Source organism: Dendropsophus ebraccatus, chromosome 7 (assembly GCF_027789765.1).
Source record: "Dendropsophus ebraccatus isolate aDenEbr1 chromosome 7, aDenEbr1.pat, whole genome shotgun sequence".
Taxonomy (NCBI): Eukaryota; Metazoa; Chordata; class Amphibia; order Anura; family Hylidae; genus Dendropsophus; species Dendropsophus ebraccatus.
In genome coordinates, this window is record NC_091460.1 from 116,266,425 (window position 1) to 116,292,885 (window position 26,461).

General features: G+C 41.9%; 1 protein-coding gene across 2 annotated transcripts in view; it reads left to right on the forward strand.

Moving 5' to 3' along the window:
- Window positions 1–26,461, forward strand: part of ABCG2 (ATP binding cassette subfamily G member 2 (JR blood group)) — a 107,355-nt gene that overhangs the window by 67,842 nt on the left and 13,052 nt on the right. The window contains exons 1-8 of one of the 2 annotated variants that reach the window (XM_069978266.1): window positions 5,872–6,002; window positions 10,288–10,502; window positions 19,619–19,678; window positions 19,797–19,911; window positions 20,097–20,249; window positions 20,357–20,514; window positions 23,326–23,477; window positions 25,947–26,051. In XM_069978266.1, the coding sequence (XP_069834367.1) occupies window positions 10,306–10,502; window positions 19,619–19,678; window positions 19,797–19,911; window positions 20,097–20,249; window positions 20,357–20,514; window positions 23,326–23,477; window positions 25,947–26,051 (940 nt within the window). In that variant the 5' untranslated portion in view covers window positions 5,872–6,002; window positions 10,288–10,305. Of the gene's footprint in view, window positions 1–5,871; window positions 6,003–10,287; window positions 10,503–19,618; window positions 19,679–19,796; window positions 19,912–20,096; window positions 20,250–20,356; window positions 20,515–23,325; window positions 23,478–25,946; window positions 26,052–26,461 lie in introns of those variants that run through there. The other variant, XM_069978265.1, reaches the window with a different exon arrangement.

Below are 26,461 nucleotides of genomic sequence, written 5' to 3' on the forward strand. Positions count from 1 at the left end.
GGAGGGATAGGAGGGTAGTGTGTGGGGGGATGATCAGGTGGGCTAGTGTGTGTGTGGGGGGATTAAGCACACTTCCATTAGATAAAAAACACACTTCTATTGGATGCGGGATTAATCGGGTGGGCATCCTAATGACCGCTGCATGTTGGTATTGAATTGTAAACCTGGGGAGGTGTGGGGATTGCGGTCAGGTGGTAACCGACTGACAGATGAACAAAGAAGTCATTAAGCGGGTAAGTTAAATCATAATTTTTTGGTTTATTAAGTACAGTTATATATTACAATTACATATTTTTGTTACTTAAACTATTAATGTTGCAAATGATGGTGTTTGTTTCAAAGTGACACACCATCCGAGTTATGCTCGTTTTTTCATCCAACAATCACTGCTAGCAGTCTTGTTTTGATAGCTAATATTGGTGCCGCAACGTCATTTATATCGTTTTTGAGCACACTAATGAGGGGTTTATAATAAATATTTATATCTAATAGAATAATAATAGAATCATACATGGCATATTATTTACAATTTCATAGGCAGTTTAAAGTGTTCCTTTTAGGTCAAAAGTTTTAATTGGTTAACGCTTGAGTGTTTATACAAAAGTGCCCATTCAATGGAAGAATGATCATTAATAGCAAATTGCTTCGGTGTTCTCCCTATTCACACACAGAAATTGTGTGACATTAAAGCTCTTTAATCCTATCATTGGTCTTCACTGTACCTTATATGACAACCTAGGAGATATATATAATATATATTTATAGTACCTTAAAATTACTGTAGATTAAAAGTACAGTACTTCAGTATACAAAAGGATATCTGTACATGGCTTTTCATATAGTTTTTGTATGTTTTACACGCAGCTGTGTCAGGTATAGAACATTTATTTTTAGAAAGTAAGTCCTTCCTGGGTGAGGTAAGAAAAGTGCAAGAAACCTAACTCACCTTTACCTGACTGCTGTCAGCTCATTGAATATCATCTTACACAACACTCCCATGGCAAATGTTTAGTGTGATAGTCTATCTTTGTAAAGCTTGATGCCAAATGTGTTGAATGTTTGAATGTAATTGTTGAGATGTGGGATTTCCTGAGGTCACAAAAAGAAGCGAAGTCACTAGGAAAAAAAAAAGCTCTTCAGTGGCTGTGGCAGGGCAACACACTAATAGGCCGGGACCCTGTGGAGCGAGGAGGTATGTATACAGAGCGGAGCAGGAGGCGGTCGTTCAGACCGCTGCGCGTATGTACTGACAGTGATCTGCCAGGACCTAGCCAACTCGCAGTGTTGAGTCGGTACGTGTGAAGGCACCCTGACATTGACTTCTATAGGATTCCTCTAGCAGAATCCACCCAAAGAATTGACATGTTAATTCTTTGGGCGGAAATGCGGATTCCGCATGGAAATTTACTCTGTGTGCACGGGCAGTCGTAAATCCCATTGTTCTCTATGGAAAGGATCAATGTTGCATTTACACGGGCGGAATTCCGCTAGAATTGCTCAGTGTGCATATACCCTTAGGGTAGGTTCACACTATGGAATCCGCGCGAATAGGTTCCCGCCGGATTCCGTCGCTCGTACCTGTTTGCCCATGCCATAGACTTCATTCTATGGCCGGGCCAATAGAATAGACATGTCAGTTCTTTCAGCGGAACGGGTATGTGCACACTGAGAAAAACACGCAGAGGACTTGAAGCTGATTCCACCGCTCATCCTCATGCACTCCCGCTTCACTCTCGGCCTGCGCCATAGACTCCATTCTATGCACAGGCAGATTCCACCAACCCGTTCATTCCTCAGGCAGACGGCAGAATCTGCCTGACCATAGAATGCAGTCTGTGGCATAGGCGAAGAGTGAAGCGGGAGCATCAGCCGAAAGGCCCCTGGGTGTTTTTCTCAGTGTGCACATACCCTAAGGCTGGGTTCACATTAAGTTTTTGCAATTTGTTTTTTTAATCCTTTTTTTTTGTGGATCCATTTTGATCTGTTTTTCCTTTGACTTTCATAATAAAAAAAAAAAAAATCAAAACTGAACCATTTTTTTTAAGACCTAGGGGGTACATGTATGCCCTTGCCGCCTGTCACCAGACGACCCTGTGCATATATGTACGCCCTGGGTGTCTAATGTGCTATGAAGCATGCTTCATAGCAGGTGGGGGCCAGGTGCAATCAGCCAAGCCTTCACCGTTAATGAAAGGCTGCACCGATCACACTGCAGCCTGTCCTTAACCCCTTAAACACTGTGATCTCTGCATTTAAATGTAAGTGGTAGGAGCAGCTCCTGTCACTTACCGATCGGGAGGTCTCTTACCTTTCTCTGAGCGGTCCAATTGGCGCTCTGCTCATTGAGTCTGCCACAGACAGGCTTAATGAGCAGAGCACCTATAATTCTAATCAATGCTATGCCTATGGGTCCATTTACACAGAAAGATTATCTGACAGATTATTTGCCAAAGATTTTAAGCCAAAGCCAGAAACAGACTATAAACAGAGATCAGGTCATAAAGGAAAGCCTGAGATGTATCCTCTCTTCAAATACATTCCTGGCTTTGGCTTGAAATCTTTGGCAGATAATCTGTCAGATAATCTTTCTGTGTAAACGGACCCTTATGGTGCGTTTACACAGACAGATTAATCTGACAGATCTTTGAAGCCAAAGCCAGGAACACTATAAACAGGGATCAGGTCATAAAGGAAAGACTGAGATTTCTCCTCTTTTCAAATCCATTCCTGGCTTTGGCTTCCAAAATCTGTCAGATAAATCTTTCTGTGTAAACGCTGCCTTTTTATTGCTGCGTTTTTGGTGAGATTTTTACATGCGAGTTTTGATTTTCACATGAAAATCAAAACGCGCATGGAAAAAACGCAGCAAAAACTCAGCGATAAAAACGCAGCGTTAAATACGCAGCGATACGGTACGTGTGAAGGCACCCTCAGGCTGTATAGCTGCAGCTCAGCCTCATCTGGCAGTAATCAAGGGCAGTGCTGTGTGTGTGTTTTGTTTTGTTTCCATCTGTTTTTACATTGACTTCCATTATTTAAAAAAAACAGATCAATTTTTTTTTTTTATGGACACACGTTTTGTGTACATCAAAAAAAGGATCTGTTTTGATCCTTTTTTTTTGTAATGGAAGCCAATGGAAAAACGGATCAAAACGAATGCACACAATTGGATCGGTTTTTCCATCCGTTTTTTGCAAATCTGCAGCGGATTTCACTCTGCCAGTTTGCATTCTGCTGCCAGCATGTGACCCGGCCCCTTTAACCCCCCGGCCCGCAGCATGCATTACCTGCTTGGCCCCGTGGCTATATGTGAGGCTCCCCCCGCTCCTCATCCGGCTGATGGGCAGCAATGAGAGCCGGGAGCCTCACACACCGCCACGGCGCCGAGCAGGTAATGTATGCTCGAGGCCGGGGGCTGCCGGATGTGGGGGGTTAAAGGGCCCGGGTCACATACTGGCAGCGGATGGGTATGTGACCCATTCACTTTACAGTACCAGGATCCGCAGCGGATTTCGCTGCAAATGCGCAGCATGAAATCTGCTGCAGATCCGGTACGTGTGAAGCTACCCTAAAAGTGGTTGCTTGTTTGTAAGTATAGTACATTTTGTCAAGGAGTCCGTGTGCACTCTTTTAGGTTCGGTAATAGAGATGAGCAAACCGGGTTCGGGTTCAAGTCGATCTGAACCCGAACGTTCGGCATTTGATTAGCGGGGGCTGCTGAACTTGGATAAAGCTCTAAGGTTGTCTGGAAAACATGGATACAGCCAATGACTATATCCATGATTTCCACATAGCCTTAGGGCTTTATCCAACTTCAGCAGCCACCGCTAATCAAATGCCGAAAGTTCGGGTTCGGATCGACTCGAGCATGCTCCAGGTTCGCTCATCTCTATTCGGTAACATTGGCTGTTCTGAGCAGCTGTGTGAGTACAATTCAGAGAAAGCTTATCTCTTGCTGGGAGTGGCGGGCAGATAACAGTGCAGGTAACTAGACTCACCTTTGCCTTCATACTATTACTGAAGTGAGCAACAACCTGGAGTTAAGTAATGAACCTGCCCTGCTTATCTAACATAGTGTGTGATGCTCACAACACATCCTTGTATAAAGAAACACTCAAAACCGCGACATCCACTTAAAGCAAATTACATAAAACACATGTTATATAAAATGGAAGAAGCAAGCACCTGTCTTACGGTGGTCTCTAAGGGACTTTGGGCTAAGCTGTTGCCTTTTTGAGGCAACAGCCTAGCAGCCCGACATAGGCTGATGCTTTTCTTAATTTAACACTATGTACCAAGCATATTAAAGGGGAACTATCAGGGGGTGCTCTGGGAGCCCGTTCAACACCCACAGAGCTCCCAAGGCAGCGATTTGGATATCTTCTTTGATCAAAATGCTCAAGAATGCCAGAACGCACAGAAAAGTGAACAACACCACAACCAACATAAGGAAAAGAGCTGCTGGGGGATATCAGCAGGTTGGTGTACACAAAGCTGCTAAAGGTAGCCATATTCACATTGGTCGCTGGGTAATCAGACATATCAGTCCTGAAATTGTGGATATCCACAATGTTTGATCTAAACATACCATGCTGATTCACTGTAAGGCTATGTTCACATAACGTCAAAAATAGAGAAAAGGCGGCTGTTTTTGCAATTTAAAATAACATCAGTTTTACCGCAATTAAACTGACTGCAATGGCAATGCATTGAAGTCAATGGAAAGACGGACGTCCAATGCACACAATGTATTGAATAAGGGACGTTATTGCCGCAGACACCAAAATAATGTTCAAGTTCATTATTTTCGGATGTCTTTTGCAAACAGCGGACGTTTTTTATTAGTTTTTCTTTTGTCTTCGTTTTTACTATTAAATTCAACGGACTTTTCAATTAAACCACCCCCAAAGGCCAGTTAGCAACCCAAACTAGAATAATGTACCAACAGCCGTCATTGCACTAAGGGAAAGCTAGGCTGCTAAATAACGTCCGTTATTTTAGACTCAAAATAACGGACAACATTTTAAACAGAGCAGAAAAGACGTTGTGTGAACATAGCCTAACAGTGTGTTCACACTATGAAATGTCAATTCTTTGGGCGGATAGCGGAATCTGTTTGAGCATTGAATGGGATGGGCAGAAATTCAAATGGAAGCACGTGGGGGCGAACGGCGGAATCCGCGGGAAGTTCTCTGCACGGATTCTGTAGTGTAAACGCACCCTTAGGCTATGTTCACACAACATTTTTTTTTAGCCGCATTTGTGGACGCCTGCCATTTTGAGGCAAAGAAGTGTCTGTAAATAATGATCAGGCTGTTCATGTCTGTAATGTTCAAAATACGGACGTAATTTCACCTCAAAATAACGGCCGTCCAAAAAATGTTGTGTGAACACACCCTAAGGGTAATGGAATGGATGGAATCTATTTTACCCTGCACAGAATCTTCATGTTTTATCGGATTATTTATGTGTAAACACTGGTATAAATTTTTATCGAGAAAATGTTTAACTTTGCAGCCCCGGAGAAATTAACGGTTTCAGATTTTTAAGGTTTGAACTTTCTTTAAGGGGATTCTAAACAATGTGGTAAAACTTAGTGGATATACTTGTCTATAGATCCTGTTGCTGTATACTTATATTCACACCTTACCGTTTCTACTGCTTTGCTGTTCATACAGCTTGTAACTCTGAACTTCTGATAATGGAACTGGTCACTTGGTGACTTTGCTTTCCTGCAGGCTTGTATAATAAGCTGTGGCAGCCAAAGAATGTAGGGTAGGATGTGTGCTGCTAATAGGGTTGTCTCTCTTATGACATCTTGGGAAGTCTCCGCCCCACACGTGTCTATATCCCTATGTTATCTGTACTGTCTCTTCACAAAGCAGAGTAGATGCTCAGGAAGAGCAGACCTGGGGTCGTTCCTGCTTTTGTCAACCAACAAACCTCCTCATTAATAAGCCAACACTAGACATCACTGCTGTTCAGCTCCTGACTTATGCTAGGTAAGTGCCTCGCTGCAATGTCTTATACAACTGTAGATTGTAAGCTCTCTCGGGCAGGATCTTCCATCCCTATGTACTGGTCTCTCAACTTTATTTGTGTATTTTTTTTTTCTTGATTATTATATTTACCCTATCATGTGTACAGCGCTCTAGAATCAAACAAAAAAAAATAATAATAATGGTGACTAAATCACTGGTCATAGGACCACCACAATACAGATGTATTGATTTATTTTTTGTTTTCTTCTAATTTGGTTACTGTTCTATTGCGTTTGGATATATGTTTTTCTCACTCATCTATATTTGTGATTTTGTAGAGTCACTCCAATATGCCGAGTAATCTCAGAATTAGTATCGTCTCCTGTTTGTACTGTATAGACAGCTGTTTTATAACATGCTACTTTAGCGGAAAAGCTGTGGCTACAGGTTTTCTAATTGTTTCCTAATTTCTTGTCGGACAGGATTCAGTTACTTTTATTTTCCGCCTTTTATGTTTACCCTGAAACGGGCAGTGAACTTCTTGTATAATGACTCTACGAAAGCTACAGAGCTTAAGAGAGTCACCAGTTTCTGAAAGCGAGCTTCAACAATTGGTAGATTTACTAAAGAATAAAAGCAATTATACCTGATCTGTGAAATGACTTGGAATAAAAAAATATAAATAAATAAAAAATATTTTTATGGTCCAAATTGATCATGTTTTGACCTAACTGTAAAGTAAGACTTAGGCTGCATTCACACGTTCTTTGTACCGGATTGAACACGGACTTGGAATGCCTGTAACGGACTCTTCCCCCGTCCGGGCAGCATCTGTGATAAGATGCTGGGAGGGGGGAAATTGTACAGATATGCTCCGCGCTGTAATTAAGCAGCCACACGGCTCTGTCATTACATCACAGCGCATATCTGAACATTTCCCCCCCTCCTAATGATAGATGCTGCCCGGGTGGCGGTAGAGGCCGTTCCAGGCATTCCACAACCGTGTTCCGTGAGGAACACGGAACATGTGAATGTAGCCTTATGATGTTTTTGGCCAGCATGGTGGCTCAGTGGTTAGCAATGTAGCCCTGCAGTGCTCAAATCCCACCAAGGATTTTGTATGTTCTCCCCATGTTTGTGTGGGTTTCCTCCGGGTACACCAATTTCCTCTGAAAACATTGAAATGGAAAAACTTACATTGTGAGTCCTAATGGGGACAGGGACCAAATTGGCAAAGCTATGTAAAATCCAGCAGAATCAGTTGCCTCTATATCAATAAAGAATTATTATGTGTTCTATTCGTGTTGTTATTTTGAAACAAGAATACGTCCTTATTATGATAATTACGGCCATAATTATCACAATCATTACTTTACGGCCATAATTTTCAAAATACAGCTGTGTGCTTGCCTCAAAAAAACGTTGTGTGAACATACCCATAAAGTGTAGTGTAGTAAATCTGATATTACAGATTAATATCCATACAATGTACTGTCCATTGTGGAAACTAATGCAGGTTTCTCCCATTGCACTGAAACCAATTGCCTATGTTTTTACATATGGATTAATGGCAAATTTTTGGATTTAATTTTTGAAATCCTCTGCAGCATGTGAAGCCACTAATAATGTACTACTAGAAATCTAAAAAAAAAATCCATTATAATACACACAAACACCACATATATACTGGTTGAATGTCAGATTTTGCTGAGGTTATGTTCCCACTATGCGATTTTAGCTAGAAACGACAGCCGTCTGTTGATGACGACGGCCACAAATAATGTTCATGATCATTATTTGCGATTGTCATTATTAATAGATTTCCATAATTTTGCGCTAAATTCCTGTATTGGCAACATAGCCTTAATGGTCTTACTTTTTTTCAATCATAATTATAGGTGTATTATCATTCTGCCATTTTTTTCTTTCTCTATAGAAATCTGAGGCATCATTGGTAATCATCAGGACCACTCATCGTACCAGAGTCAAATTATAAGTGTTAAGGTGTCTTATCTGACACAGTTTTGAAGCCAAAGCCAGGAACAGACTATAAACAGGGAACAGGTCATAAAGGAAAGACTGAGATTTATCCTCTATTCAAATACATTACTGGCTTTGGCTTCAAAAATCTGTCAGATAAATCTCTCTTCATTTCTCCAATAAGTAAATCCAAAATTTCAACCACTAAATAAATGCAATACATAGAACACATACAGATATATAAAAGATACAAACAAAAAATTGCCCACAAAACTTTCATGGAACATAGTCTGTATACGTTTTTAGGATGACCTTTTCATGAAAAATCTTGCTTACATCACGCACAAGGAGAAGTTACTGAATTTCAGATGAGGCTTCTGCTGAATCACGCTGCCATTGCTGGAGGATTGTGAATGCACACAACTTTCACTTCCCTCTTACAAATTGACGCTTGTCCTGTCAGATGACGACAGCGTTTTTAGCTTTTTGACTCTCAGCACTTTGTGATTACCAGAGGGTTTACATAAAGGGTCTGGACTGCCCAATGTAATTATATTATATATTTATCTCCTGAATACCCTGGTTATGTGAGCACACTAAATATAGGTCTTCATAGTTACCTAATGAGGTTGCTTAACGCATTATATGACATTTCCTAAATTGTACGATGGCTTGTAGTATTTGATGCCAACGTTGAATCACTTTTATTGTCTATCTTTATAGCTGAATTACACATAGAGTTGATTTTTCTTGTTATACCAGCATCATCTTTATGGCCTGCTCTAACCATAACTATAACCAGTGAGTATTTGGCATCAAAATGACGGCCGGCCAAAAAAAAAAAAAATGTTTAGTTGTTGCATTGTTTAACTGGCCCACTTTTCCCTTGGCTTCGTTTTATGCTGGATGCACATATATCAGGCAGTTCACATCAGCTGTTTCTGTCAGAAACTGAGGGCACAAATGCATCACTTGTCAGAAGTGATTTTTTTCTTCAACGAACGAACGAACAGCAGCCATTTGTTCTCCGACAGGACAGACAGGGGAGCACTGCAAGATGTTTTTTCTGTCTGGTAATTCAGCGTTCAGATTGAAGTGCCAGATATTATGAACTGTCCCAGTAAAATGTGCTGCTGCTGCACTAGAGAGAAAACTGAATCCCCATAGAAAAGCTCTCCTACTCTGGACAGTTCCTGTCTCGGCCAGAGATGTCAGCAGAGAGCACTGTGTCAGACTGAAAATAAAACAATATTTTCTGCAGGACATACAGCAGCTAATACGTATGTGAAGCCTTGAGATTTTTTGATAGAAGTAAATTACAAATTTATATAACTTTCTGACACCAGTTGATTTGAAAGAAGAAGAATTTCACCGGACAGCCTCTTTAATACTTTCTTATTCCTCATGCACACGTTCTGTGCACAGCGCTTCTCGTACTGTGAGGCGCCCCCTAGTTGTTGGTCAGGCACAGCTGAAGAGGCAGTTTTAACAAAAGCGACTATAAGCTCAGTCATTTTGCTGGATACAACAATCACTAATTTAGCAACATTAAGTTATTTTGTACTTGCTTTATTGGTATATAGAGTTTAGGAAACAGAGACGTAGCATTATTTTCATATTTTACATGGATTCCCATTGGTCAGCCTGGTGAGGCCCCAGTGTTGCTTTGGTCTGTTGGATCTGTAGGCTTCGGTAAAAAAAGTTTGAGAAGCACTGGATTTATGGATTGTGTGCAACCAAAGGGATTATTAGGAATTCTGGCATCAGGTATAATTATTATACCGAGAGCTCCGAAATTGTTCAAATGTTCGTGGTACTGTACTGACAGAGCAGCTCCGCTGTGGCAGTTTAGTACTGCAAAGATTTTAACAGATTTGGAGTTCCCAGTATCATAATGATATGTGATGCCGGGAGGTCAAATAATGTGTTCCCTTGCACACCATCCGTATACAGGGAACATGAGCATGAGGTCAGCGCTCGTTTGCTCCTTGTTCCCCGCTCGCTGCCAGAGCTATTACAGACGACAGCAGCGAGCGGGTGAGTGCGGAAGGGGGCGTGGGGAGCTGCAGGGGGGCTGCCCAGGTGATCGCTGATCGTCTGGGCAGCCCATAGAGGATAGTGGTGGTCTGCTGTCGCCACTCCTATGTCATGGAGCGACGGCATGGGAATAGGGCCTTTACGTCTTGTATATAACCGTGGATGGCAAACCTTGAATTTCATGTTTTTTTACTATGTGTATTTTATATGCCTTAGAAATATATCTTACTGAGACGTTTCCATCCATTGACTGTCACCTCATTTTGCTCTTTTCATGATTTATCTACAGGAAGGGGCTTCCATTGCCATGGCAGACAGCAATTCTCATACTGTGGTTCAGGTGATAGAACCAGCTCTAAATGGTCTTCGCAAGTCCGATAATCTAAAGAAATCACTACAAGGTGCTTCCTTGAGCTTCCGTAATGTCAACTACAATGTCAAGATAAAGTCTGGATTGATATGTTGTAGAAAGGTTGTGGACAGACAGATTCTCTGTGATGTCAAGTAAGTCATTCTTCATCCGTACCAGCTCTTGAGTTACATAGTTTTATAGTATGTATCGATGTTTTACGATTGTTTAGGACAACTGACTGTTTGCCCTCCTACATTAACTGTAATACTATCCCCATCTGACTCTTAATCCATTACTCTGGATTTATGGTGCCTCATATCATCACACCTTAGCATAATGAGGTCACTTCAATGTAATAGATTTTAATATAACATTTATAGGAAAATTATAGGTTTGTCTGCACATAGGGAGCTGAACCAGATAATGTTTATGACCTGGAATAGTGAAGTCACCAAGACAGTAGGCATTTGTGGTGTGTTTGTACTTTTCTTTTTTTTTTTAACTCTTCCACAAAATTTTTACCTCGCGTACATATGCAAAGTTACACACAATTTTTACCTATGCAACGTTAAAGACATGATCTGCCTGCTTTTGCCATTTAACTTACTTTACTGATGTGCCTCACCTGCACTTTCTTGTTGTTGTAAAGTAGTACAGGAGTTTTGCAGCTTTATAACATTTTGTGTTTAAATTCCTTTAAACCTTCTGTCTTTACTTGCTGTTAGTGATTACATCCACAGACTTAAATCTTGTGTAGACCTAATATTAGGTACTCCAGAGAAAAAACTTTCTGGTGCCAGAACGTTATACAGTTTAGTAAATTAAATCTTTTATCAACTGCTGTATGTCCTGCAGGAAGTGGTGTATTCTTTCTGGTCTGTCACCTCTGTCCAGAGCAGTAGAGGTTTTCTATGGGGATTTGCTACAGCTCTGCACAGTTCCAGAAAAAGCTACAGAGGTGACACCAGAGAGCACCATGTCAAAAGTGTGTAAAGCAGCTAACGAAAACTGAACGTTTTAAAAAAAAAATAGAAGTAATTTTCATTAGTTGATTTAAAAACAACAATTTTTCTCCAAAGTAACCCTTAAGAAAAGTTTAAAAATCATCGGCCACCGCCTCCACACTGCTCCATGTAATAGGTGATGTGCGGTCGACGTCTGATTCAGTGTATATATAGAAAATAATAAAGATGTTTTATACTTACCTCTCCATGCTCCCCTGGTGTCCTTCTGCCCTGTCTCTGCATCCCCCTACAGTTACAGCCGCCACAGACTAATGCGTCTCTCTAGTGACAGCCCACTCAGGCTGCGCCGCTGTCCTGTCTTGATCAGTGATTGGCTGAGCGCTGTCACTGCCAAGACAGGTTTGTTGGTGGCTGCGGTGAGTGGGGGGTGCAGACACATGGCAGGAGGACACCAGGGGACCATGGAGAGGTAAGCATAATCTTTATTAATTTTTATATAAAGGAAGTGCCACATTGACATTATTGATGTCTGTGCAGCCCCAGCCCCGACTGCATGATCATCAAAGCCGTCCAGCAGATCGGCGCTCTTTTATAGCGAGAGTCAGGCTGTCTAGTAGGGCCTTTAGAGTGCTACTCATTGTATCACTATAGGTAATCCTTTGTGAGCTAAATACACCAGCAGCACTAATCCCTCTCCCCTCTTAACTGTTTATTGTATCAGTATGGATAAAATCTTATCAGTCTGCTTTCAAGGCTGTTTGTCTACTCTAAGCAAGGTGCAGCTGCATACACCTTGCAGTCGATCCACGTGATCACAGTTGCGGTCATCACAGAGATGCCTCCATTCTACAGACATCTTCTCAGACCTAAGAATAGCCTAGAATGCAGTACATAGTGCATCAAAATCAAGATCAACAAAAGACATGATGAAAAAATGTTGTACTGGAACGTGTACACAGGGTGAACATTTTCATAGATATTAAAGGGTTCATCCAGGTTTACAAAACCTTATACGCCATTTTCTGTTCTCAAAGCAGCAGTGTTTTTTCTAATCCTGGACAGGCTGAGCGGACTGCACACATCTTGACACAGATCCCGGCTTTTATCTTCCCCAGCATTTGTTAAAGAAAATAGCCTTGCCCGGACTTCTCCTTTAAGAATCCATGACATATGGGTCATGGCGTCCCTAAGGGGGTACAGAGAGGGCTGACAACATGAGCTCTTTCTGTACCGTGCTGCTCCCAGCTGCTATCAGCAGTCAGGGACCGCAGCTAATAGCGGGCATGGCCCATTAACAATTAACAATTTAAATACTGCTGTCAAAACTGATAATGCTGTTAGAAAGCCTTTGGTGGTGGTGTAGTAGGGAGATTGGCTTCCTGCAATACGATCGCATTGACGCTGGTCCTGGCTTGGCAATCGCTAAAGGCTGCCTTCAGAAGCCCCTAGTAATGGAGCCCAGATAACAATCATGGAATTTCTCATAGAAGTCCCCTGGCGGAGGGGGGACGGGCGGCAGCGACTCGGCCGTCCGTCCGAAGATGACGTTTGGCACAAGATGGCGGACGGCCCTCGACACGGATCAGGTAATGTATAATGCACCAACACTTCCGGGTACACGGGTGGGGGTGGTGGGACACGGGGAACGGGGCGATTCACAGACATAACATACATTACAAAGTTGTATAACTTTGTAATGTGTGTTATTCTGTGAATAATTTCTGAGCGCCGCACTACCCCTTTAATGGCTGCAGTCGCTATAGATCGCTGTGTTTATGGCAGGCAGCTGTGTGATCTTAGCTGTCATTATCCCCGGCTTCTGGGACACTGTGTGCTGGGCTGATTACACTGAAGCAGCCCTGCACACATTAAAACCCCTTCATAGCAGGAATGTATATATAGAAAGCCTTGGTAACACAAACTTTATATATAAGTGATTTAGAAATGGTCATTACACACTAAAAAAAAAACACTTAAAATTTTACCCACTTCACATCCACAAAATGTGTATATACGTTCCTACTGCACAGGGCATCAGCAGTAGGAACACATTTACAGGTTTCGTGGATGTGAAGTGGTTAAAGGTTTAAGTCCACAATACATAGAGAAATGAAAGTTGCACTCACCCACGAAGTCTTCTTAAAACTGTTTCTTTATTATTAATATATGGACATAGTGCGGACACGGTGGTGAGCAGACGCCATTCACAAGGCGTCTGCTCACCACCGTGTCCGCACTATGTCCATATATTAATAATAAAGAAACAGTTTTAAGAAGACTTCGTGGGTGAGTGCAACTTTCATTTCTCTATGTATTGTGGATTTACGATGGACTGTATCCTGAGTTAGCACCTCCCTGTCTTAGCTATTGCGGCCAGCCCCCGCTAGTGGTTGCATATACAACAGTTTACACCTGTAGTGCCGCCTATTTTTTCTTTGTTGTGGCGGTGTTTTTTGTTTTTTAGTACGTAATGACCATTTCTTATGGTGCGTTTACACGCAACAATCATCGCTCGAATTTTCACGATAACGATCGCATTTGAGCGATAATCGGCTTGTGTAAACACAGCGAATGATCAAGGGACAAGTAGGAAATTGTTCATCGTGATCTTTCAACATGTTCTCAAATCGTCGTTGGTCATTCGCTGAAAATTTGCAGATCGCTTCGTCTAAACAGTCTTTTACCGATTCACCCCATGTGTGAGATAGGCTTATGCTATTTTAAAACAAATTTTTCAAAGGATATATCATTCCGTCTGAACGCTGATTGTATTAAAAAACACATTGTTACTTCGAAATCGTTAATCGTTCGATTAACGGGCGAATTATCGTTCCGTGTAAACGTACCATTAATCCCTTATATATAAAGTCTGTGTTACCAAGGCTTTCTGCTTAACCAATGTGTAAAACATTGCAAACAATAGAGACCTTCAAGGATAGACTGCAATAAAAAAGAAAGTATAGCATAGTTTTTTTTTCTTAATTATAGTCACAGTGGATGGAGAAAATTTCTTTTCATGGGCTGATTTTCTCAAAGACAGTAACAAGTGTGTGAAGGAGGAGTATCCCACAACCTGCTAATCCAACAAAGCTGCTTTTACTTTTTTTTTTTTTTGCTTAGGAGCAATTAAAATATGGTTGTAAACATATTCTTCAAACCATAAAGCCTAGTTTACACTTTTTTTCTGCTAGTTTTGTTTTCACTTTAAACCAACCAAACCAAACTGTAATTAAAATAGAGGTTTACTTTTTATAGGTAAATTCCATGATCTAAAACACATCACCCATAAATGTTGGTTTGATAAGCTTCATGGTTGTATAACTGACTGCAGGTTACACAAGCGCATTCTTGATGGACCAGCGTTTATGGGACTGTCTATGTGATTATCTTAAGTAACCATAGAGTAGGACGCTCAGTGTTTGCATGTGACTGACTACATGAGGTTAAAATACTTAGGAATGTGTCCTGCTTGGCCTCCTATTTGTAGGATCCAAGAAATGTGACTGGAAATGTTTTTTTTTTTTTTTTGTTACCTAAACAACGAGGTTACCTAATGCTGCGTTTACACGAAATGATAATTGGCCCGATCGTACGATTAACGATGTCGGAGTAACAATTTTTTTCATAACGATCAGCGGTTAGACGGTACAATATATCGTACGGAAAATCGTTTTGCGATCGCTTAAGCCTATCTCACACATTGGTTAAATCGGCAAACGACTGTTTATACGGAACGCTCTGCGAATTTTTTGCGAACGACGATTTGAGAACATGTTGTAAGATCAAAATGAACGATTTCTCGTTCATCGTTTGATCGTTCGCTGCGTTTACATGTACGATTATGGTTCGGATTCGATCATTATCGTGCAAATTCGCACGATAATCGTTTAAGTGTAAACGCACCATTATGTAACCTGATGTTACCTAATGATCAGCCAGCAGATCCTTGAGTATCCCTTTCTCATATATTTAGAGCTTATGGATCACACTAGACAGGGTCCTCACATGTCCATAACCTGCTTTGCGTGCATGTCTCCTCAGCATGACAGGTTGAGCCACATGCCTTTTGGCTCATCTCTAGGTAAAAGGTTTTCACCCTTACCTTTAGTACAATTAATTTCCACAGTGCCTGATAACGCTGTAAAATGTACATTTTTACTATACTATACATTTGCAGTGGAGGACAATATGCTTTCTTTTTCTTTTTTTATACTTATGTTAAAATTTTATTTTGTTGCTGGTTGGGGGAGCTTACAGTCTTGCACAACTAATTTTCTTACTTTGGCACCATGTGTGATCTTTTTAGGTCTTTACTTAAACGACGGAGAGGAGCGCTTGTTTGCTCCTCGTTCCGCGCTCGCTGCTGCCACTGCTATTGATTGATCGTGTCAGCAGTGAGTGGGTGAGTCCAGAGGGGGGCTGCGGGGAGCTGCGAGGGGGCTGCCTGGGTGATCACTAGAACGTCCAAGCAGCCTATAGCAGATAGCGGCGGTCTACTGCAGCTGCTCCTATTCCACGGAACAACGGTATCATATTGCTGCTATCTAAGTCGTTTGTTGTTAAACATGTTAAAAGACAAACGACTGCAACGATCAGCCAACATCGTTCATGCCGGCTGATCGTTGTCTTCTATTACACAAGACGATTATCGGCCGTAATGACTGATAATCATTTCGTGTCATAGGGCCTTTAGGCATTAGTAATATAAAACATGCAAAGATTTTTCCTGTGATAATTCTAATACCATTAAAAAAAATTCTTTTTCTTTTATGCAAAATGAATTACTTGATTACGTAATTTCTTTTTATTTTGGGTTGTAATGTTCCATAGTTAAGCATGTGTTTTGGCCTTTCTTTTACCTTTTTATATAGCTTTTGCTATTGTTCATCTTTCTATATTGCTCTTATTACCCTGACATTGAGCACCTTGACTGAATTCTCTTGTTATTGGTGCTATTCTCAGAGGCTTGTGGCTCACCATACATATTCTACTTAGCCCATGGTCAGCAGGTGGGATGGGAGCATTTATATCACTTTAATAAACATTTTACCACTTCTTCTATTGTATAAAGATGACCATAAACCTTCAAAAACGGACAGTCGTATGATCATCCAGCCATTGGTTATCTCTCCTGTCCTCCACATTCACAGGTACGTTCAGCACAGCTGAGTGTTCCTGTGTTCCCTAAGGGGAGAGGAGGGTCAAGCTGCAGCCAGAGAGCTCTGGTGGCAGCTTATCTCTCCCAGAACAATGGGGTCAGGCAGTTATTTTCCATCACGTGTGGTGGGCATGGACAACTGAGGTATAAGATGGGGACCTTAAGAGTGTCTCAGTTCATCTCAATATAACCATATATTTTTTCCATATCCCTTTAATTTGCCACCACAGGTGATCGGCACATGAAGACTTTTTAATAGCTTTGAGACATGTAGATTTTATCTTGAAAACTTTGCTAAGAGTTAATTATCGTTCTGTCATCCAACTTTCTCATAGTCATTCTTTCTATACTGTTTGTGAGTGGATTGGATTGTGTAACTTCCCTGTTAAGAAATTATTTTTGCATGTCTCACTAATTTCACTATTTTATGGCTAGCATGACTCAGGTCTTTTTTTTTAAATTTCATTCTACACTATTATTTAAACTCCTTTTACTTTTTTTTAATTAAATATCTCAAAAGCCACCTGCACAGAACAGATTTTTTTTTTGTATTCTAGGTCTAGTTTCTATATAACAGATATTTTCTGACAGTTTACAGTATAAGGCTATGTTCACACTACGTAAAAGTACGGCCGTTGTTGCCATCGGCCACAACGGCCGTACTTTGCACGGAGTGGAACACTGCCTTATCTGCTATGGGATCCCGGCCGGAGCGTATACAAATAGTATACGCTCCAGCCGGGATCCCATACGGCGCCGCAAAGAACTGACATGTCAGTTTTCTGCGTCCGCAATTCGTGAATTGCGGCCGCAGAAAGACCAACCAGGTCACGGAACGGCCGGTCATATACGTAGTGTGAACAAAGCCTTAGCCTATGTTCCCACAACGTCTTTTTAGGTAAAATAACACCCATTTTATAACTGCAACCATAACTAATCGTGATGATCATTAAGGGCCGTCATTATGAAACAATGGCCCTTTGTTATCTAAAAAAAGACATTGTGGGAACATAGCCTAATACATTTTCACAAATATTCGAGCCTGCGGCAGATCCCATATCTCCACCAGGCCCAATACATGGCAATTCTGCAGTCCATCTTTACTGCAGATTTGACTTAAATGTAGTAGTTGTTTTTTTCCCCAAAGGAAACGTGAAGTTTGATACTAATCTCTTTTGTGTCCATTTCTGTGTTTGGCTGCAAACATTGCACCAAAAGGCTTGTGTAATTTCAGCCCTAACATTACTTTATGTTCAAGATAATGACTATATAATGGGCTTTTATAGGCATCATGCAGGGACAATATTGTCCAATAATAGACATGAATTGATATAATTTATTACGTATTTGCAGTTCTTAGTAGTTCTCACCTTACATGACCCATTAAAGTGACTGTACAACCAGGCCCAGGCTGAAGCACTGGAGGCGGGCCGACCCACCCTTAGTGGGAAGAAACTCCAGCCCCTCCATGACGTGACTCCATTAGAATCAATGCAAACCTATCATAGAGGGGCGGGGGGTTCCTCCCACTATGGGTGGGTCGGCCCGCCTCCAGTGCTTCAGCCTGGGCCTGGTGGTACAGTCACTTTAAGGACTAGTAGTAAATGAGGGAACAGTCAAGTTGAGGAGACTTGCTGCTGCAGTTTTTTACATGCAGCGGATCTCATAGGTTACATAAAGTGTGGTGGCAGAAACATGTTTGACATACATAATCTAGGGAGTTCTTGTGTGCCATGGCAACTCTGTGAATGATTTCAGAAGTTAACAATTAGTGAATATTCCCCACTGGGTAAGAGGTATCTTATCAATGTTGTGACCTGCTTGAGCATTTTGTCCTACCGGTGCTATGTGTAAATTGTATAACTGGGTGGAAACCTAAAGCTGCCGCACACAGCAAAACACAATAAACCCATTTATTTATAACACTTATATTGCACTGTGCAAACATGAACAATCAGGTCGTGTAGCGTTATAACACAGCATAGTGTGCATACACTGTCTTATAGGCTCCAGTATGTTGTAACATTATATTTAGAGGATTTCCTGAAGTATATTTTCAAACTATGTAACGAATAGAAGACAAAAAGTCAGACACTTACCATCTCATGCGATCAAACAAACTTTAATCGATCATTGGAGAATGCTGCAGGAAGGGGGAGAAACTGGTGAGAACCAGCCATCAAATCCAAATCCTGGGACCGCTGTTTTGGGCTGATTGCCCTTCTTCTGGCCAGAAAGAAGGGCAGTCATCCTTAGAAAAGGCCATTCCAGGATCATGCTAACCCATTTGTTATAGAAATTTTATCTGTCTACGATTTTTGCCAAATCACCCAGACATAAAGCCAGTTGCAACCTCCTGGTACTAATGTAGACTGTTTCCTGCCTAAAAAGGACTGGATTTTTAATACATACAGTGGTACCTTGGCTTAAGAGTAACTTGGTTTAAGAGCGTTTTGGTTTAAGAGCTTTCAGTTTTTCAAAATTGTGACTTGGTTTAGGAGCATTGCTTTGGTTTAAGAGCTCCCTGTACTGGGTGGGAGCATGGGTGGGGGAGGGGCATGGTCTGCATAGCGGGGTCTACAGCACTGTACTCACCCAGGAAGTCCCCCTCACCTTCCAAATCATAGGAGATCCACTTAAGGCTGGGGCTTACATCAGGGGACAGGACTGCGGAGGTAATCTCTCCATAGCTGTAACCTCTCTCTCCCCGGACAGAGAGTGCTGCATGTATGTGCCCACATCCTCCCTGCTCATTCCTTCATGCTCCCTGCAGTCTCTGTCCGCCCTTGTGTTTCCCATCCTCTCCATTACTATACAGTAACTTATAATATCACATATTCTGCTGTTTCTGAATGTTTGTTTCATCTGTTTTACATGTTATTCAGAATAATAAATCATTATTTTTAGGGTGTGGAACCAATTGTCTGCAGATCAGTAATTTCATATGGGAAAATTTTGCTTTGGTTCAAGAGTGGATTTGGATTACAAGCACCATCCCAGAACGAATTATGCTCGTAATGCAAGGCACCACTGTATTTGGAGTATATGTGCATCACATAGAACAAATATTGCAAATATTTTATATGAATATGTAAATCCATCTATATGTTTTCTGATCTTATCTTGTTACTCTTTATATTTGCAGTGGGATTATGAGACCTGGTCTTAATGCAATTTTGGGTCCGACTGGCAGTGGCAAATCATCGTGAGTATTACGCTTACTAATGTGAAAAGCTAAGTTGGTTGTATGCTGACAAAGCCACGCTTTTATGAAGAGCTGATGCTGTATGAGCAGACATGACTTTATTCTGTTTCCCCTGAAGGCTTCTAGATGTTCTTGCTGCCAGAAAAGATCCTCATGGGCTGTCTGGTGAGGTGCTTATTGATGGGAAGCCACAACCACCAAACTTCAAGTGTCTCTCGGGCTACGTCGTACAGGTACTTAATAGTAGAGGGACCAAAAAAAACAACTTGTTTTCTTTATTGGGTACTTGGCTTCAGGTGATAATACAGCATATAATATGGTACTGTCTAAATTGCACCATATTCTTTCTTGTTCTCTTCCCTCTGCCATCCAAATCACCATCAGTTGTCCTGAATGTAGTTGTTTTATTGTCGTACAGGATGATGTTGTGATGGGGACATTGACTGTTCGAGAAAACTTGCAGTTCTCAGCAGCTTTGAGGTTACCCAGAGCCCTGAAACAGAAGGATAAGGATGAGCGCATCAACCAAATCATCAAAGAACTAGGATTAACTAAAGTGGCTGACGCCAAGGTAACAGGCTGTAAATAAAGGACGACCACATCAGTCTGGAGATTTCTGCCACCAGAATTTTAATGATTGTTAACTGCATGGCTTTCTTGCTCTGGTTATTGTTTTAGGTTGGCACCGAACTGATTCGTGGAGTGTCTGGAGGAGAAAGAAAAAGGACCAACATTGGTATGGAGCTGATCACCGACCCAGGGATCTTGTTTTTGGATGAGCCTACTACTGGTTTGGACGCCAGTACAGCTAATGCTGTTCTTTTGCTATTGAAAAGGTGAAGACAAATTGCTTCTTCCATGACATAAGTACTAGTCACTTTTTAGGGCCCTCCGAGACTTGGATGCTGAAACTCCTGGGGAGAATATATATATTTTATTTCATGTTTGAGAAAAATAGAAGTTGGTTATTTTATTGTGATCTGAGGTACAGATACCCGTAAAGTTGCTCAGATGTGTTATATCAGTAAGCACCTGTTGGACTGTAATTTCTGGAAGAATTGATAAAATATTTATTTAGATGAGGATATACACTGTATGCTTAAAATTTAAGGTATTCATGTGTTTCCTTTCATAACACATTCAGTCCTTAAAGGAGTACTCCACTCAAACATAACTTTTGATATGTTGCTGCCCATGGTGAGACTAGCAGTTCCTTCCATAAAACACTAAAATCTGCGTGTAAGTTTTTCTCTCTGTCTCTCCCCTTCTCCCCCCTCCCTTCTGGGATGGTTGATATAAACAAACCCCTGGCAGGCTTGATCTGCAACATTTTAGCTTTTTTGTATTGCTGGGAGGGTTATTCTGAGGTTAAGGTGCTAATGAATTCACTGTGATTAAAGGAAAACTCCCACTAAATTTTTTTTTTTTTTGCTTATTTAACACACATTACAGTATTATAATTTTGTAATGTGGTTAAATAACCGGTCTGGCCCCCTTCCCCCACGTTCGGAACAACTCCTCCATGTCATGTATTGCTGCTCCAGCCTCCATAATATCAGCGTGGCTGATGAGGTACAGTCAAGGGAAGAGAGGATGGGGGAGGGGGAGCTTGTTCTCTATTACAGTCTGTGTGGGTGCAGCCAGGCCGACCTGAAAGAGCAGGATCAGGGCAGTGACAGCTCAATAGTCCTGTGCCCAGAGACCTCCAGCCCCTCACTGCTCCCATAATATGCTGGGTAGGACAAACCCTGATACCAGAGCCCTCTATGATGGTGAGTGTGCATATGTCCTAGTCTACATGTGTTGCATGCATACTGTATATGTGGGTGATTATATATATTAATGTTATTTTTTTTACCTCTTAACAACTGATAGCTATGTCCATCCTGCCTGATGCTTGTTTCCACATTGTGTTGAATATCTGTGATGATCTCACTAGTATTGCTTAGTGTCAAGCTGTGTGACATTTTTGGTGTTAGGGCCAATTCACACAGAGTAAAATCAGCGGAATCCCTTCCTCTGCTTCCGTGGCTCTCCACTCCAAGAATTGACATGTCAATTCTTTCAGCGGAGAGTGGCAAAAGTGGAGGCGCGCGAGCCGTCCCATTGAAACAGACAGCGGGAGAGATTCAGCCGCAGAGAGCTCTGCCATGGAATTCTGCCGACTTTGCTCTGTGTGAACATACCCTTAGGCAGCAGAAAGGATAGATACCCCCTAGTATGATGGTATCTGAACAGTGAGAATATTTGTTCCCTGTATAGTTTGCTGGCATTGGTACGCCTATGTCTGCGTGCTGGGGGTGCCGACTGAAGTGTCAGGTCTCAGGACAGAGAAGAAGCTGCACGCAGCATCTTAAAGGAGACATAATATACCATCATTACCTTGCCTCTCCAGCACTATATTGCTGCTTCGCAACCCCCACCAGGCCCTGGGAATAACTTCTCAGCCAGGTTGGCATTTTCCCCCGTGCTGTGACATGGTCAGAACTCAGGGGCGGTAAAATGTCTTCCAGCGGGGTTACCAAAGCCTGTGATGCAGCACATGGGGAGAGGTGAGTAATGATTGTTTAGTATGTTCCCCCTACCCGCTGCCAATTATTTAAAATCGCTAGACTTCTCCTTTTAAAGAGTAAAACAGTTGGAAATTTCGAGTGGACTCCCCACTGCGTACTCCACTCGGAGTACCGTCTCTCTGTCTCAATGTGATTTCACATGGCTCTCCATGCAAAAAATTGACTTGTGAGATCACATTGAGAAAGATAGACAGACAGAACTCCGAGTGGAGTCCGCAGTGGGGATTCCATTCAGAATTCCCGCCTGTTTTACTAAGTGTGAACATGCCCTTAAGCCGGCACTTACCAGAGAGGAATAGTGGCAGACTGAGGCTGGAAGCCAGCAGCCAGCCCAGCAGGGAGCAGACAGAAGGCAGGTAGCCATTTTAACCAGCCAGTGTAATGGGAACAGTCAGGCCAGGCCAGTAAGGGTAATTAGTAATAATTGTTATATATACATAAATACACTTATCTAAATGTCCCTATTACTCACCTATAGTAGTTCCAATTCCACACATTGATGGCCGATCCTCAGGATAGGATATCATTATGGGATCAGGGTGCCAAAAACCACTGGTTAGCTGTTCTGCAGGGGTGCCACAGGTGAGTCTGCACTTTAAAAAAAAAATGTCTTTCTTCCCTATGTAGCGGCTATTCAGAGTTACTGCAAATTAGCTCCCATACATTGTATCAGAAGTTGAGCTGCAGTAACCCAGCACGGCCACTATGCAGTGAATGGAGCAATCTGCTTTTGGCGCTGTCCACAGCATAGATTCAGTTGCAGCAGCCCTGCAGAACTATTGTAGCAAAATTGTACAGAACAAGCACATTGTAATTGGGAGTGGTGCTTGAAGTGGCATGGCATTGCCTATGGCGGGGGGGCCCAAGTTGAACTTTTGCACCTGGGCCCATGAGACATTAGCTACGCCCCTCCTCCTTTGAGCTTATTGGGATGAAAAGCTATAAGAAGCTACAGTAGTTTGAATTGCCTTAGTATGTGACTGGCATAAACCAAGGATACATAAAATCAGTAAAATGTGATAGGTGAAATATATGGTATATCTAAATGCCTTTTCATCATTTTATACCGTATAGAATGGCAAAGCAAGGTAGGACCATAATATTTTCCATACACCAGCCTCGCTATTCCATCTTCAGACTGTTTGATAGCCTGACTTTGCTGGCTGGGGGCAAAATGCTGTACCATGGGCCGGCTGACTATGCACTGGATTACTTCAAGGAACTAGGTAACTGTTAATAACTGTTCTTGCATTTTTTTCTCTCAAGGAAAATATTGACACAACCAAACATTACTGTGTTCTTGATGGGCAGAGGAGGGTTAAGCCACAGCCAGACTGATCTGGAGGCGGTTTATCTCTTTGAGAACAAAAGTGTGTGGACAGTGACATTTAATCATGCCCAACCACTATCTCCACCAACATCATCTGTTGGTAGAGTATCGGGGGCCGTCATACCCTTTAAGGGCCTTTTACATGGGACTAAATCATGATATTGTTCAAATTTAAGCGATAATTTGTTGTTAGAAATGCGGCAATGATCAGATGTTTGCAGGGATCAGTATTATATTGCGATATTAATAGCGACTTTTTGTAGCGCTTAAAAATAATTGCTTGTTGTTAGCTAAACAAGCGATTTAAGGACAACTCCGGCAAAAAAAAAATTCCTACGATTTTTCCACCCAATTGGCTGGCTGAGCAAGCTGTAAGCCATCTAATCCAACGAACGGAGGGGTGGGAGTTTTGAATGGCCAAACCAAGAAGTACAGAAGACGGTGAACGGAGCACGGCGGATTCCAGGACGGTGGATTTTTGAGCAGTGACAGCATCTGTAGGGAGGTGAAGTATGAAAATTATCTTTTGAGGGCTTTTTTTTTTCTGCCGGAGTTGTCCTTTAAGCAATTTATCTGTGTTTGTTAAAGGACCCTTACTGATGGCCAACATCAGTATAAAGTATATGGGGAGCTTTACTATCAGTTCAGGATAGTCTAGTTTCCCTATCTCTCTCATACACAGTTTTATAGGAAGACAGTTAGTTTTGTGAAATCTGACAGTAAAATCACTTAACCCCTTAATGACCCATGCCGTAAAGTTTCCTGGGCTTTAACACCTTTGCTATTTTTCTGAAGGTGAGCTGAGCTCACTTTATAGAGTACTGGCTGCTATCAGCATCACTGATCAATGTAATGGCACAGCATTGATCAGTATAAGCAATGTAATGATTGCTGATAAAAGTTCCCTAGTGGGATTTAAAAGTGTAAAAAAAAATAATAAGATTTTTAAAAAGTTTGACCCTGGGTTATAGAACTTAGAAGGCGAAGAAGAAAAATTTAAATTGGTTCCCCTCCCAGAGAACACCTGCTGATATGCCGCAGTAGCTGTCTATCTCAGTAGTACATAGCCATTAGTTGCACCCCTGTCCTCCCCCGCATCGTTTGAAAAATTGCTAAGTGTTCTTATGCAAATTACTTACTTAAGAGCCTTTAGGGTGTTGCTCGGGGCCAAAAAGCATCGCCCCGCCCTTCCCCCAGCCCGCCCCCTCCCATCTTGGCCACTATGCATATTCATAACTGCATAGTGGGCTCTATAATGTCGGCTGTGCAGGGAAGCAGTCCCGTTGGAGACGGCCTGCTTCCCGACCATACGTGAACCTCCTTGGCCACCGCCGATCCTCCCGGAGACCCCTCAGGACGTAAGTATAAGATAAACTTGCGTCTTGAGGGACCTCCGGGAGGATCAGCGGCAGCCCGGGGGGTTCACTCATGTGCGGGAAGCAGCCCATCTCTGACGGGACTGCTTCCCTGCACAGCCGTCATGTATAGAGCCCACTATGCAGTTATGAATATGTATAGTGGACGGGAGGGGTCGGGATGGGGGGGAGGGGGCGCGGCGATGCTCTCTGACTCCGAGCAACGCCCTAAATGCTTTTAAGTAATTTGCATAAGAGCATTTAGCGATTTTACAAACGATGCGGGGGAGGACAGGGGTGCAACTAAGGGCCCTATTCCACCGGACGATTATCGTTTGCATAATCGTTAACAATTAACAATCTCAAACGACCGCTATTATGAAAGACCTGAAAATGTTCACTCATTTCCATGAAACGATAATCGTTACTTATGATCGTAATTGCGATAGTTTTTCTTCGCTATTTATTCGCTATTGCGTTCGTATCTATTGCGACCGAACAATGTCTTATTCAATGCAAACGATTTGCGAACGTTTTGCGAACGAGCAACGATAAAAATAGGTCCAGGTCTTATAAAGCGATCAACGATTTCTCGTTCGGTCGTTAATCGTTAACTGCATTTCAACCGAACGATTATCGTTTAAATTCGAACGATTTAACGATAATCTGAACGATAATCGTCCGGTGGAATAGGGCCCTAATGGCTATGTACTATTGAGGTCCTCTGCTACTGCGGCATATCAGCAGGTTCTCTGGGAAGAACCTGCTGATAGTACTGCTTTAAGGCCAAAAGGTGTTAATCACCAAACGTAGACCCAACGAGGATGATATTTCAAAGGGGCGTAAAGTAGATCTGGCAGATTCCACTTTTCATTCTTCACAGATTCCTCAAAAATGAAAGGTGGAATCTGATTGGTTGCTAGGGGCAACTGGGCCAATTCTACTTCACACCAGTTTGATACATCTCCCCCATCGTGTATATAATAGTAATGTTTTGCTTCTTTCTGTAGGATATGCCTGTGAGGAGCACAACAATCCTGCCGACTTCTTCCTTGATGTTATTAATGGAGACTCAACAGCTGTTGCCTTAAGTAAACTTGAAGATATTGATCTAGGTATGTCGTATACAGGTTACTAGAGATGAGCCAATTTACAGTATAAACAAAACAAACCACTTTGTTAGCTAAGCAATCTGCTTTTCAAGTCTGTGCCGCTTCATGGTGCTCCACCACGGGTGGCTGAAAAAGTTGAATCCAGTCCTTGGAAACTTCTCCTAGGACTGGATCCAGCTTTTCCAGGCACAGGCTGATAATGAGCTAACAAAGCGATTTGCTAAGTTTACACTGTAAATTGGCTCATCTCTACAGATTACTCACTATGGCACTGCATTTCACACTTTGGTCTCACACTGTGTGTAGTGCAGTTATACTTGTAGTACAGTGATATTTATCGGGAGATATTCTAATACTTGATCTGCTGTTATTATAATAAATGTACTGTGCCTTATATGTTCTAATATTGTTTT